General features: G+C 53.2%; 1 protein-coding gene across 1 annotated transcript; it reads right to left on the bottom strand.

Moving 5' to 3' along the window:
• Nucleotides 1-51: 51 nt before the first annotated feature.
• On the bottom strand, nt 52-11,786 carry SLC15A3 (solute carrier family 15 member 3; the record flags this gene model as incomplete). The annotated part of the gene is made up of 8 exons (XM_079708032.1): nt 52-206; nt 686-841; nt 1,622-1,780; nt 3,239-3,407; nt 4,132-4,242; nt 5,690-5,837; nt 7,765-8,054; nt 11,229-11,786. The coding sequence occupies 8 exons, from the start codon at nt 11,784-11,786 to the stop codon at nt 52-54; spliced, it is 1,746 nt and encodes a 581-aa protein (XP_079564158.1).
• Between the last annotated feature and the right edge of the window lie 3,777 nt (nt 11,787-15,563).

Raw genomic sequence — 15,563 nt, 5'->3', positions numbered from 1 at the left:
CCTGCGGCTGTCTGTTGGGGGAGAGAGGCAAGCGGGGAGTGGGAGCCGTGTTCAGCCACTGTCCCTCCTGGGACAGCTTTGGGAGGCTGGGCCCTGGGCCACCCTCTCATAGCGACTAGCGATCCCGATATACAGCAAGGCTGTGGCAGCCTGAATGCCGGCCAGCAGGAAGAAATAGAGGTCCATCCGGCATTTGTTGATGTTCCCTGGGGAAAGGAGGAGTTGGCATTCGGGTCAGGGCAGGGCTCCCCCAATGCTGGCAGCTGAAGCCAAAGTGGGCAGTGGGTGAGGTCTGAAAACAAGGGCAGATAGCCCACTAGCATCGGGCTGCCCTAGGTGTCTCCTGTGGCATCTACAATGCCCTGGTAGCTAGCTGTTCTTTCAGGGTCTTAAAACATAAGTACCACAGAGAGAGGTGACTCTTAGCCAGAATGGCAGAGTTCCGGAAGCAGGAAGGTGCCTTGGAGGTCTGCTGAGTTCACTGATTCCTTTTGGACGGTTAGGGTACCTGAGGCTCAGGACAGGACCATGCTGCGGGCGCTGGGCCAGGTTTGGGCAAGAGCCCTGTTCTGAGTCTAGCATGCCATTTCCATCTGCCTGGGGTCAAAGCACTTGGCAGTTGCCATCACCTTTCCAAGTCGCCCTCCACCCATGTCCCATTCCCGGGGAGGCCCCCCACACTCACCAAAATCCTCCGGGCAGTGCAGCCAGCCCCCCGGCAGTGACAGTAGTGCCACCAGGCTGGAGCCTAACAACGAGCCCACCCCAGACAGGCAGAAGAAGATGCCCATCATGGCGCCCTGCATGGACCGCGGGGCCTCTGAGTACGCAAACTCCAGGCCTGCGGAGAGGGAGGAAGGACGACCCAAGGGGCTGGTGGAGGAGCAGAGCCTGCTGGGCCACAGCCCTCCCCTCCCCCAGCCAAGCCTCCCTCCTGGCTTCCCCTGGGTGACCCCTTGCCTCTGCCCTGCTCATCCGCCCTGAACACCTCCACCTGGATGCTCCCACACTGCTCTGTCTCCCCTCTTCCCCCTCCTCCTGGGTCTCCCATTTCAGTGACAGAAGCCCCGTCCTCATCCTCTCTCTCTCCCACCCTCTCTACCCACCTTCAGCAGCATCATCAAATCATTTTGATTCAACCTCAGAAATCTCCCGGTGTCTCCCCCGCCCCATTCCCTCTGCCCTGGGCCACATGGACAAAGGGAAGACAGAGAGGACCCCCTTTGCCCAGAGGCCTTGGAGAGGGCCTCATGGAGGAGAGGGCAGTTAGACTGGGAATTGAAGGGGAAATGGGAGTTCACTTCCAATCTGGGAAATGGGAAGGCAGAGGGAACAGCAACCGCAAAGTCACAGAGGGTGGGGAACATGGCACCAGGGGGACTGTGGGGGAAGGCGGTATGGGAAATGTCTTATTCACCTCTAATCCCCACTGCCTATCGCAGTGCCTGGCACAAACCAGTGCTGATAAGTCCCCACGGGGTGACTGCAGCCCCGCTCAGAAAACCCTGCCTTCCTCCATGCAGACAAGCTCCAGAGGCTGTGCCCGTGAGCCCTCTGACTTCGAGGCACCACCAGGCAGAGCCCCTCACCTATGCGAGAGCAGGGGAGGGGTCCAGGATACCTGGGATGCTGGCAAAAATCTCACTGATCCCGATGAGCAGGTACTGAGGGGTCTGCCACCAGATGGACAGTGGTGCTGCATAATATGTGTTCTGCCCAATCTGCTGGGACACCGTCTGGTTGTGACTGATGTACTCTAAACGCTCCATCTCCAGGACTCCTGGTGGTGGGGAGAGGGGCTACAGTCAGGCCCACTGCAGGCAGCTTAGCCCATGACAGAGCTTGGCATGTAGTGGGTATTCACTAAGCAGCCAGTCATCGACTAGGCAGCACGTAAGGAAAAGAACACTGGCCCTCCATGTCTTCCCTTTTTGCCTTGGCTGCTAGGAAGCTCAGAACTAGGTTTTGCACTCAATAACCGTAACAGCTCTCGTTAATTGAGAGCCGGTTATAGGCGAGGCAGTTAATATGCATTCTTGTAAGTAAGAAAGAGAAATTTAGGTTAAGCAATCAGCCCTGAGTCACACAGCTGATAAGTGACTGGGGCTGTATTTGCGCCCCAGCGTGTCTGGTTTCAAAGCCAGCCCCATTCCCATGATATCACATGACTCCTCTGCTGCAGCATCAAGTATTACAATAGCGTTTCTAACCTGGCTTTCAAGTTTAGTTTATCTCCTTCCCCTTCACTGCTTAGGAGACAGCTGTGCTCTAGTGGAATGAACACCAGATATGGAATTAGGTGACTTGGGTTCCAATCCTGGTCCTGCCACTGGCTAGCTGTGTGATCTTGGGCCAATCACTTAACCTCTCTGAGACCCAGTTCCCTTATGCAAGAAGTAGGAATAAAAATCCCAGGATTATTGTGGGGATGAAATAGGACAAAATGCACTAAAGCATGTAGCTGAAAAAGAATCTAGTTTGGTTTTCATACTTGCAAGACAATACTACTTATTGAGCTTTAATTCCTCTGGCTCCTACTTGTGTTCCAGGCATGGTGCTGGGTGCTTTACCGACTTCATCTTGTTTAATCCTCACAACAGTCCTGCTAGACCACATTCCGTGAGGGTAGAGCCTGGCCTCTGCACAGGGTCTGAATGAGTCACTCTCCCCATTTTAAAGATGAAGCTCAAAGACACTGAGTAACTTCAGGATCATTAAGTCACAAAGTGAAAAGGGCTGAGGTTTGTGCAGTAGCATGCAAGGCTTCTTTACCAGAGCTTCTTTCTTATGAGTGGCTTCAAATCCTTTTGAAATGGAAGAGGGAAGAGCATAAATAATAGATACTTTTTGAAAAATGTCCCCCAACTGCTAAATGGCTGTGTGTCTTTGGAAAATGCATTCAACACATTTTTTGAGCACCCATGTGCATCATTCATAGCAGTGAATAAAAAAGAAAAAAATCCCCTGCCTTCAGAAAGCTTACATCCCCCTGGGGAAAATCTTTTTTCCTCTCTTGGCCCGAGTTTCCTCATCTGTCAAAACGAGGGGAGGCTGGACTCAAGGAGGAGGGTCTCTTTCAGCTCACATCTTCCAGAAGCCAAGACTGGCACCCACGGGTGGAGGGTGTACTTGGCCCAGGCCCACAGCTTCAGCATCAGCCCCTGGTGGAGCCAGCCTCCCCCCAGCCCCAGACAAAGGCCAGCCCCCTCCCCAAGGCCCTCCACTGAGACCGACATACCTGCCACAATGACCGAGGTGAAACCAAAGAACATCCCCAGCGCCATCTTCTGCAGAGCTGAGGGAAGCAGCTTGCAGCTCAGCAGTAAAGGATCGAGCAGGTGGTCCTTCACAGGCACCAGGATCAGCAACACCACGACGTTGGCCAGGAGGAGCCAGGCTTCTGGGATCTGGGAAAGAAGGAACCAAGAGAGGCAGGCTAGCAGAGCAGAAGGAGCTCTGGGCTGGAGTCCGGAGACCTGGACTCCATCCAGACTGTCCCTGGGTGACCCAGAGTCAGTCCTTTCCCCTCCTCTGAATACACACTCCTCGGCTGTGTAACTAGGGGATGGATTAGATCAGGGATGGCAAATAGGTTCCTTTGACTTCTGTCAGTTGGTAGTGGCTGCCTGGAATGTTCATGGGCTCAGCATGAAAGAATGCCATGATCGATTAGTGATGTCTGCCATGGGCAAGGAAGGGAGGTCTAGTAGCAGATATGTCATTTATCTGCCAGCTCTGAAGATCTTTGATTTTAAGTTTCTGAAATGCCAAGGAACTGGTCTGGTAAGTCCTGGTGAAAGGCAGAGATCTGAGCATCCAGGAGTCCCACAGAGGGAGGGAGCAAGGTAGAGTTGAGAATGCCCCGAATGTGCCTGATCTGAGGGCCTGGTGCAAACTGGGCAGTGAGGCCCGCTTCAGAGCAGCAGTGGGTGGGAGTGAAGCTGACCTGAAGTCTTGTATGCACTTGAGCCTTTTGGCAGGATGTCTGGGCCTCCAGGTGCGTTTCCTGTCTCCTGAGGATGCCGTGCCGCTGGGGGACGGGAGTGTGGCGGCAGCTTCATTTCCTCCTTTTCTTAGAGGAAGCCCCCAGCCTGCCCTGAAGTGGGGGCTGATCACATGTGTGTCTCTCACCTTGTAGCCACCGCCCTGGGCCCTCAGAGCCGCGGATCTGTTGGCAGGGTAGTCTGGGAAGATGTCCGGGATTTGGAGGTGAAGACCTTGCAGGACATAGGTGGACTGCATCTGCCGAGAGAGCTGGAGGTGAGGCTGGAACAGAGATGGCCGCCTCACCTCCATCCCAGGATGCTCCCAGCCCCAAGGCAGGCATTCCTCCGCAGTAGCACAGGGCAGCCGGGCAGTTGTCCCCTCCCCCAGCTTCAGGGGGCAAGTGACCTTCCCACCCTCCTCCCTCCCCGGGAGTTTCCTTTGCTCTGTTCCCAGGCCCGAGGGCTGTGCATGCAGCTTTGCTCCAGAGCCCAGGCCCAGCTGGTCTGGCTCACATTCTTGTCTCCAGGGCCTGGCACAGAGTAAGCGTGGATAAATATTTGTTGACACGGGGAAGATAATGCATGGCTGTCCCCGCAGGGAGTGCTCATCTGACACTGAGGCCAAGCTGAGCCCCACAGGTTGACACAACTGGGGACTGTGTAGGCACTGACCCACTAGAATGGCCCTGGACAGCAGCAGGGGCAGGCTCCAGGGGTCCCCGCCATACCGGCCGTTATCCCATTAGTTGCTGTATGAGGGAGGAAGCTCTGGGAGAATCCTGCAGGAGGGCCTGGGGTCAGAGGAGGGCACTTGGGTTGCTCAGGGCAGCAGCTGTTTGCTGACTGGTATGGAAGGATGTCAGTATTCTGACAACTGGTACGACTAGGGATCAACCATGGACACACATGTCCCATCATAGACACCTTCTGCCTCTGTGCCACCCCCAAGTAGCAGGCTGGCCCTGCATGACCCTCACCCCCTGCAGCTCGCAACAAGGTTCCTGCAGAGCATGTGTGGGAGGCAGTGACCTTGTGGACTGGGGATTAGAGGCTGGGGTTAGGCTGCTGCCCACCCTCCACACACCCGCACACACATTCACTGCAGTAACCTTCCCCTTGGGGAGCGGGCGGGAAGCAGCGGTTTTCAAACCTGGCTGAGCGTCAGCATCATCTGAGAAGTTTATTACACTAGAGACTCCTCCAGCAATTCTCTTTCAGTAGTCTGCGGTGGGACCTGGGAATCCGTATTTTTTAAAATCTCTGCAGGGGATTCTGAGGCGCGGTCAGGGTGGGGAACCACTGTTGCAAAGCACTCGAGGGACTGAGCTTGCCCCTAACTTGCTGTGGGGCCTCGGGCAACCAACACACCTTCTCTGGACCTCCGTTGCCAAGTCGGAGAATCTGAATGCTGCAGAACTGTTAGAGCCTCTAGTCTAACAGGAAACTGAGGCCCGGAGAGATGGGTTGACTTATTCAGTCACTGGGCCTCAGACCCGTCTCCAGAGTTCCTTGTACTCTACCACGCAGAGTGTAATTACTGGGACGGCTTAGCGCCAGGCGCCACCCCAGCTGCTACGTGGCAGCAGTTCACTTTGTGAGTCCCCCCACCTTTCCACATACCCTGAGCATCTACCGTGAGAGATGAGACCAGTGAGGGGCCTGGGGAGCCAGTCCCCCCAGAGCAAAAGGGCAGGGGTGCTGACCTGGAAGTATACCATCCAGTAGGGCACCAAGGTCACCATGACGGGCAAGATCTTCACCAGCACCTGGAAGTTGGCGATGTCCTCCTGGGGGGAAAGGCCAGGCTGGGGAGACCTCTGGTCAGGCAGCAGCTGGGCACCTCGAGGGTCTCTGAGGGGCCATAGAGGCAGCAGATAAAATGGCTGCTACCGTCACCACCACCATGGCCGCCTTCCCACCTCCCCCATCATCCCCTACTTTAATCCCACTCCCCTATCACCAGCTATCGCAGACATCATCTCAGAAATTGCCACCCTCATGTCCTCCACTCCACCATCGGCATCCCTTTCGCCGTCATCACCATCATCACCAATGCCAGCATGCCTACCATTGCCATTAGTATGGTCATCACCATCACCAAAGCCATCCCCTCCATGGAGTTCTCATTCTATGACCATTATTTTTTCCGTGCTGGCACTGCCACTGTCAATACTATCACTGTCATCCCTGTGGCAGAGTTGGCGATCAAGACCCATTCCATCCTAGAGCTGTGGCCTCTTGGGTCCTGGGGGACGTAAGACCAGAGGCTGTGGCGAGCAGAGTCTTGGGGGATTTTTTGGCTTGTAGTGTTGATGTGCCATGGGAACCAGGGAAGCCCCAGTCCGTGCCTGACTCAGAGAGAGAGGCTGTCACAATTTGAGACACCCCAGTCCCCCCAGCACGCTCTCCAAGTCCATCCTCCTCAACAGGCGACATGGGAGCCCTCTCCCTACAGAACAAGGGATGGAGAGGAAGGGGTGGAGGGAACATTGTTAGGAGACAGGAAAGATCAACCTTTACCCTTTACCCTTTGCCCTTTGTCCTGAGAGGCTTCTAATCCCTACTTGCCCAAGAGCCTTGCCTCATCCTTTGAGATTCCAAAAGGGACGATACCGGTGTGGTGTGACAGCCACCATCAGCTTCTCCCCTACCCAGTTTGTGATGTTGCTCTTCCACTAACAGGTGGATTTTAGCTGCCCTGCCCTTGAATCTGAGCTGGGCTGTGACTGTACTGACCAACAGAATGAGGCGGCAGTGATGCTTTGGGTCTCCAAACCTCCAAAAGGCCTTCAAGGGACCGACAGCTTCCACTTCTTGCCCTCTGGAACATTCCCTCTTGGAATGCTCCCTCCTCTCGCAGCCCAGACACCTTGCCGGGAGAGGCTCCAGCCACCTGGGGGGCAAGGCCACACGAAGCGGAGCCGAGGTGTCCTCGTTGACAGCCAACATCGACTGCCGGCCAGGAAAGTGAGCCGTCTTGGATGTTCTAGCCCTCTCAAGTCCTCAGTGACTGCAGCCCCCCGTGATATCATAAGAAGCAGGACTGTCCAGCTGAGCCCAGTTATCCACAGGATTTTGAGGGGTAAAAAAAAGGTGGTTGCTTAAGCCACTACGTTCTGGGGTAGTTAGTTAGGCAGCAATGGACCATTCAAACAAAACCTTACAGCGATGCACCAGGTTGGGGGAAAGCATGTTCTACACCTTTTCCATCTAGATCCCACTGACAGGAGCTGTAACTGGGTCCAAGGTCTGGAGACAGGTTTGCTTAGCATAAGTAGTCAATTAACTCAGGGAAGAGAGGGGCAAAAGGAAGCCATTGTACACATGCAAGGCCATTCAGAACCTTCCTCCCTTGAATGCCAGCTAATGGGAAAGGGAGCCCATTTGGCTGACATCTTAGCCTTTCTTATACTTAATATCCAGGTAGCGTAGACTGCTATCCCGACAACCTTCACTGGTAGATCATCTTCATAACCACCACTCTACTGCCATGGTTATCACCATTGCCAGCGTTTATCTTCATTGTCGCTAATTACACCATCATCCCTATCTTTATCACCAGCGTCACTGTCAAGACCACTAACATCCTCATACTTTCTACAGTTAGTCCACTGCCAATACCACCACCATCACCCTGACCTCTGTCAACATCCTCAGTCATGGCGGGCAGCTCTAGCCCACTGGGGAGCTGGTCATCATAAAGGGCTACCACCGGAGCTGATCCAGAACGCCTTTAAACTGGATCATGTGGCCCCTTCACCCAGAGCCCTCCCCTTACCTGGCAGAGTGTCGGCGCCACCGCCTGGGACAGCAGTTTTGGAGAGCAAGTTTGAGCATGGAGGACACTTGGCTGCCTGTGGGGGGCTTGGTAATGAAGCTGGGGGTGGCGAAGAGGAAGATGAAGAAGGCCAGGCCCACACAGCCCACGATGATGCTGTAGCCCAGCAGGAAGTTGATGTTCTGTTGGATAAAAGCCACCACCAGCAACGACAGCACGGCACCCACATTAATGCTCCAATAAAACCAGTTGAAGAAGCGGCGGTTGGCATGGCGTCCAAGATCCATCACCTGCCAGGCAAGGGTGAGAGTGAGGGCCAAGGAGGTGTGAGGGCACCCTGCCGTGTGCCTGTACCCCCTCTTCCACAGAGACACTTCTTGGATCAGTGGGTGGGTGTTCTGGCACTTTCCTCATCCTGATCACTAAATAGATGCTCAATAATATTTGTTGAATGAATGAATAAACCCTTTTCTTGGGAGTCACCTGTTAATGATCAGGACATTTTGACACAGCTGTTTCTTCCTGCCCTTGACACACATTGCTTTTTTTTTTTGCGGTATGCGGGCCTCTCACTGTTGTGGCCTCTCCCGCCGCGGAGCGCAGGCTCCGGACGCGCAGGCTCAGCGGCCATGGCGCACGGGCCCAGCCGCTCCGCGGCATGTGGGATCTTCCCAAACTGGGGCACGAACCCGTGTCCCCTGCATCGGCAGGTGGACTCTCAACCACTGCGCCACCAGGGAAGCCCACACATTGCTTTTTTATTGTCACTAACTAGTACACACAACAGATGTCTCTGGTGCCACTTTGTTCATTTCTAGCTGATTTATCCCTTTGTCTTTGAGCAATCCATACTGTGCGTCACCTTCATAGTCAGAAAAAAGCCAATCAAGGTCTCAGGTCTGTTCCACATTATTAAATATGATTTGTGCATATTACTGAAAGAACAGTTAGAAGTCTAATTGAAAATTTCCTCTGCAGTTTGAAGATGCAAATGGAGTTTTCCATTGTGCTCCCACCACAACTTGCCTCCCAATCAGACAAAGTTGGCATAATCAGGGAAAGCAGAAGTGGTCCCAGGCATAGCCCCAAGAGCGGGTTCTGGCCTGGTGAACAAAAAAATTTAGGCCCCCCAGCAAGGGCAGTAGGGCTGAAAATCTTTACCCAGGATTTGGATCAATCTGCAACAGCCAGGCCCCAGGCACCCTTCCGGTCTGCTGGCTTGGATCAACTGCACTGGCTGCCCATACCTCTCCTAGACCCTGGTCCCAGATTCTGACTCAGCAGGTCTGGGTCAGGGCCCGGGCATCTGTACTTTTTAAAAGCAGTGATGTCTGGAGGTCACCTCTCTAGATAAATGATTCTGTACCCCATCACCGTTTCAGTAACTCCCCAAATCTCAGAATCCATTATTCTCCTTCCACCCAGAGATACATATATCCATTAGTTAAGATTTTATCAAGCTTTAATTTCTGTAGGTGCATTAGGAAAAAGGTAACTAGGTATTTTGTTCATTTTCCAAATGTAAAATTTTAGTCCACACAGGTGTGCTTAAAACTGCATCCCCTTGGAGATTCTGAGGGGTCCTCTTGGGGATGAGGAGGGAGGGGCCTGTCCACTCACTGAGAATTCTCACTCACTGAAAATCCTTGCTGTAGACTTTCGAGCAGAAAATTGAATAAGTCCCATTATGAGCAGGCACTCCATTTATTAATTGGATATAAATGAATATGACAATTGTAACTCTAAGGGGAAGACCAGGCAGCCCATTCAGGATATAAATGAGCTCTCCCAAAATGAGCAGCCACTTTGTCGAGAATGACGGATGGCCCTTTCTGAAATCAGCAGGTGTGTTAAACACTCAGTTCCTGGGTATGGCTGTCTGCCAGATGGTGCCACCCCCTCCCACCTGCACTCCCCATCTGACTGCCCCCCCCAAATTCTGCAGCAGCCCCCTCACTGCTCTGGTGTGCCCACTCGAGTTACCCCCGTCCACTGCCTACCCTGTAACCAGAGCCATTTTAAAGAACTCAAACCTAATCTAATGATGTCCATCCCTGCCTCAAATCATTTTAGTGTTTCTGAACTGTCCTAGGGATCAGGCCAGACCCCCAGGCAGCCTTCCAGCCTGGCCTGGCCCCACCCAGAGTCCATGCTACCCAGTGGCCGAGCCTCTGAGAGACCAATTCTGCCACCAAGAGGAGGGACAGACAGGAGGCAGTAGATGGCTGAGGCCCTCTGGAGGTCAATGGAGTCAAGGGCACCTGTGGGTTGAGTGGGATGTCAATGAAAGAGCAGAATTAAGGGAAGATGAGAGATTCTCACTGGCAGATATTGGGGGTCTCCTGGTCTGCAGGAAGGTCAGTGGTGGCTGAGAAATGGACAGGGCTGTCCTGGGGGCACTGAATCCCCCATCATCAAAGGAATCCAAACAGGCTGGATGAGTCACTCCTTGGTAAGGACTCTGGAGATTGTGTTGGATGCTGGATTGTGGATGCCAGCTGGATGCAATATTCCTTCCAAAATGTCCCCTTTCTGATTGTAATACATGCAATTAAAGAACATTTTAAAGCAATTAGGACAAAAGTACAACTAGTCCAGTGGCACCTGATCACACTATTGTCACAGTTTTTTCCAGTTTCCCCCTTTTGTTGACACCTGCTCTTTTCACATGGCTGTACTCATATTCTGTATTCAATTTTGCATTGCTTTTGCTCATTAACACTGTATGTGGTTTTGTTCAAGTCACGTTACATATTTTTTAAAATTACTGTCTAATAGCCCACTGAGTAGAGCTATCAAAATATAGCCATGACATATATGACACAGTATTTACTCATTCATTTAACAAATATCTATTGAATTTCTCCTATGTGCCATGTTCTGTCCAAAAGGGTACAGAAAAAGGCGCAGAGGTTAAGGTATTGGCCCGAGTGCCTCTGGCTGGTGAGCGGCAGAGATGGGATCTGAGCACGTGGGCCTGACTCAACCTCTGGCACAGCTGGCAGGAAGAGGCTCCCGCCTGCCTCTAGATCCGTACAACACACAGAGATGGGGCCCAAGGTGTGGGGCCTGAAGTGCAGCTACCCTTACCCTGCTCTTCGACCTGCTGTCTATGAGACCTCAGCCAGGCTGATAAACGTCCTGAAACTTCAGTGTCCTACTCCGTAAAATGGACATAAAAATACTACCTACCTTCTAAGTAGTTAAGAGGATGAAATGAGTTAAAACACTGAAAGTGGCACATAGTCCAAGGCCAACCATGGTTATCACTATTGTTGCCATCGTTTTTGTTGTAGGGGTCCGCACCCCCAAACCCCCAACCCCACAGCTTCTTTCAAATAAAGAAACTGGGCCCGGAGAGGGGTCACGCTGGCTGGCAGCCAGGGCCTCTTGCCTCCTGGGTCCATCGCTTTCCCTCCGCACGCCCCGGGCCTCCCGACGGGGCGGGCCCTCTTGCTACTCACCTGGTCGGCACCGAAGGAGGTGAGGTTGCTCCTGACGGAGCTGGCGGCCAGGGCGAGCAGCAGCAACACCGCGTAGAGGGTGGGGGCGCAGTAGGGGGTGGGCGAGGTGTGCAGGCAGCCGGGCGAGGGGCAGGCGGGCCCCAGCGGGAGGGACAGCATCTCGCCGCAGAAGGAGCTGCGGCCGTCGGGGAAGGCGGTAGCGGCCAGCAGGCCGGAGGCGGCCAGGTAGAGCAGCAGGCTGAGCGCGATGGCGCGGTAGCGGCCCAGGTATACGTCGGCCAGCCAGCCGCCCACGGGCGCCAGCAGGTAGGAGGCGCCCAGGAAGACCAGCGCGGCGCGGGACGCCTGCTCGCCCGCCCAGTGGAAGTCGGCGCTGTTCAGGTAGAGCACCAGGTTGCCCGCGACGCCGAAGAAGGCGGCGCGCTCCAGCATCTCCACGAGCAGCACCGCGGCGGCCGCCGCCCGCCACCACCGTCGGGGCTCCCGCGGCCTGCGCTCCAGCAGCGGCCGGCGCTCACCGGACTCTCGGGGCTCCACTCGGGCGCGCGACCCGGGCATCCTGGGCCCCCGCTGCGCTTCTCAGACCCCGCCCTGTCCGCAGCCCTCCGGCCCTCCCCCGCGGCCTCCCTCTTCTCGTCTCCTCCCTTCCCTCCTTTCTCACCCCTTTTGGTGCCCCTTCCTCTCCCTTTTCCCCTCTGCTCCCCTGTCCCCTCTCCCTGTCTTTCTCGCCCCCTGGGGCCTCTGGGGCTACCCGGATTCTACTTCCCGTTCTTAACAGTTGTCCCCTCCCCTGGTGACACCTGGCCCCCACTCCGGAGACAAGGGTCCTCCCACAGGGGCTCCCTGTGCCCCCACCGCCCCGCTGTCTCCTCTACCTCCTCCCCTTCCCGAGACTGCCTCCCCTGCCGCCCCTCCCAGGCCCTCTCCCTTCGGGCTCAGCCTCTGTCCAGCTCTCTGCTCCTTGAGAAACTGGGAGCCCCTAGCTTCCCCTTTCGCTGCTTCTGTGGCCAGGCTGCATCACATGGTGTTCTGGGGTGTTTAGGAGAAGCGAAAGTCTGGGTCACAGGAACCCTGCCAGGCCAGCTTTCTAAAAACCTCCCTCCACCGCCCCCCCCAGCTCTGCCTACTTTTCCGTCTTTCACTTTCGTTTCTCTCCTGGATCCCACTTCTGCTGCATCCTCTTCCAGTCACAAACCAAAGCTAGAGTGATAAGACCGGAAACGCCATATGCATCATTTGGTTCTACCCGCCCACTTCGTGGATGCGGAGACTGAGGCCCAGTGGAGGTGGGGAAGGGAGGGTCCGGGGATGACTGGTTCATGGTGGCTGAACTAGGGATAAACCACTGCTCGGGCTCCTGAGAGACACAGGAAGCTCTCAAATGCAATTCAGATTGTGCAAATGCTATCATGAGGAAGGAAGTGGGGGCACCTTCAAGAAGCTTGTGGCGCCATAGAGGGCCCACAAGTAAGTCGAGATTGAGAGAGGCTGACCTCAGACTAAATCAAAATCAGGCCTTAGCCCTCCCCTCCGCAGAGCTCTGCAGTGCACTTGGGTTAAGGGCCAGCCTTCACCCTGACCTAAAAGCCCCACAGCATCCGGTCCCTGCCCTCCTCCAACATCACGCAGCCCCACGTCCACTCAGGTCCAGCCACACTGACCTATTTTCTCTGTTCCTCTCACATGCTGAGCCCCTTCCTGCTTCAGGACCTTGGTCTCTGCTGTTACCTCTGCCAGAACTGCTTTTCCTCCACATCTTGGCATGGGTGGCCTTTTCTCTTTATTTAGATTTCAGCTGGAATGTCTCCTCTCCATGGAGACCTTCCCCGGTATCTTATCTAAGCAGTTGCCTACTGGATTCTCAGCATCCTCTCTCTGTTTTAATGTCTTCGGAGCACATAATACTTGTTCAATTACCAGTTATCACCTCCAGTGGAATAGAAGTGTCATTGGATCAAGGAACTTGTTGAACTTTTTTTTAAGACTATATTTTTTTAGAGCAGTTTTAGGTTTATAAGAATATCAGGAGGATGGTACAGAGATTTCTCATACGCACCCCGCCCTGCCCCACACATGCATAGCCTCCCCCCTTATCAACATCACTCACCAGAATACTTTTTTTTTTTTTTTTACCAAGGGTGAACCTACATTGACACATCATAATCACCTGAAGTCCATAGCTACCTTAGTGTTCATTCTTGGTGTTGTATGTTCTGTGGGTTCGGACGAATGTATAATGACATGTATCCATCATTACAGTATCATACAGAGTATTTTCACTGCCTTAAAATTCCTCTGTGCTTTGCCTATTCATTCTCCCACCCTCCCATCCCCCGGCAACCACTGATCTTTTTATTGTCTCCATAGTTTTGCCTTTTCCAGAATGTCATAGAGTTGGAATCATAAAGTATGTAGCCTTTTCAGATTGGCTTCTTTTGCTTAGGATTATACATTCAAGATGCCTCTATGCCTTTTCATGGCTTGATAGCTCATTTCTTTTTAGCACTGAATAATACTCCATTGTCTGATGGACCACAGTTTATTTATCTATTCACCTACTGAAGGATACCTTGGCTGCTCCCAAGGTTTGGCAATTATGAATAAAGCTGCTATAAACATCTGTGTGCAGGTTTTTGTGTGGACGTGCGTTTTCAGATCCTTTGGGTAAATATCAGGGAGTGTGATTGCTGGATCAGATGTCCAGCTGTTCCAGCACTATTTGTAGAAGAGGTTTGTGTAACTTTTCACTGTTTTAACCTAATGACTGCCCAGTGCTTGGCAAATAGTAGGTGCTCAATAAACTTTTGGTTGAATAAATAAATGAAAGACTATCCCAAGCCAAGATTTGTAAGAATAGCCTCAGGAAGGCTAAAAGCTAAAACAAATGGAGTCTTGCAAAAGCTGTAGATACCACCAAAATCTGGGTTGTTAAAATTTTCTATCGGGTAAGAAGCCCAGCTGTGATGGATGGGACAAGCCCATACAAGGGCAGGGGTAATGCAGGGTGATGGAGAGAAAGCAGAGCTCTCCACCCTGGATTCTGTTTCAGTCACGTCAGTCAGGGACAGTGCTGTGGATGAGGTGGGCAGAGACTGGAGTCTCCCAGTCCCTCCCAGATACTTGGACTAATCTGCCTCTACCTCTAATTGGTAGAAGCTCAGGATCACCAGGGCGTGGTGACGAACTGCACATCTCATTTAGACTCCACTCTGCCCTCTCTTGACAAGGTCACTAAGGTGGCAGAGGTGACAAATGCCATCCCAGAGAGCTGGGCCTTGCCAATGAGAGTGGTGACCTGCCACCAGTGACCTTTATGGGGTGGTGAACGAAAGGAAAGGTCCTAATAACAATGTAGCCAGCGGAGAAAAACCAGGAGAGGAAAGCAGCCAAAAAAAAAATAAGTGCAGTTTCTTCCTTGTTAACCAGTCTCCGTCCCCGGAGGTGTGTGGTGACCAGGAACTAAGGCGGGGTGACTGGGGAAAGTCCTGGAGACCTGGTTTGTTGGGTAGGGGCGATTTGTGTCCTGCAGACAGCAGAAGTAATGTTCTGGAGATACTTGTGAGTACCACCCAGGCACGAGTTGACATCGATTACCCATGTAATGGGCTAGAGAGCAGACATTTAGTCTGAGGAGACCCAGAGCCGGTGGCCCATGACCGTGTCCCATAAACATATGTGGTTTGGCCCAAACAGCCTTTGGCCCCATGGTGTGTAATTTTAGTTCTTGTTTCGTTTTTTAATTTAAAAAAATGTTTAAATTATGTCCTTAAAAATTCAGAAATGTTCACATGAAAATCAGGCTTTCTGGCTGCTCTGGAAATTGGGGATGGTCTGCAACTCTACCCCGGTCTAGGGAGGCCATCACTGAATCACTGAAGTGGCTCTGCAGATGTCGCAGTCGGAGGCTGGTGAAGGAGCCTTTTCACGTACACACCGAGCGGCAGCTACTGGTGAACGTGAGAAAGGCAAGGACGGCACTGTCTGCAAGCTGGGGATGTTTGGTGGCAGTGGCTTCACCCAGGTCCTCCTGACAACCTCTGCCAGGCCAGGTGAGAGACGCCAGGTTGTGGGAAGTCCCAAAGTGGGGTTTGCCTAACTTCTTAGCCCTCTAGCCCCACCTTCTAAAACCCAGCAGTTACTTTATGTGGTCGAAAAAAGGAAGCGGTGGCACCTAGATCTAACTTCTAGCTTTGCAGGTACGGTTTCTTAGCAACGCCCCAGTGCTGTCCTGCTACATCACCTGCAGGTGATACAGAGCCCGGTAAGCATCATATATGCACAGCCTCACTGCAACTCTGTAAGGATGACCAGGATGCAGCCCCTGAAGTGGAGCCA

The sequence above is a fragment of the Hyperoodon ampullatus genome, assembly GCF_949752795.1.
Source record: "Hyperoodon ampullatus genome assembly, chromosome: 7".
Lineage (NCBI taxonomy): Eukaryota > Metazoa > Chordata > Mammalia > Artiodactyla > Ziphiidae > Hyperoodon > Hyperoodon ampullatus.
Note: the sequence above shows the minus strand (reverse complement) of the source record. Positions and strands in the feature narration are given on the sequence as shown.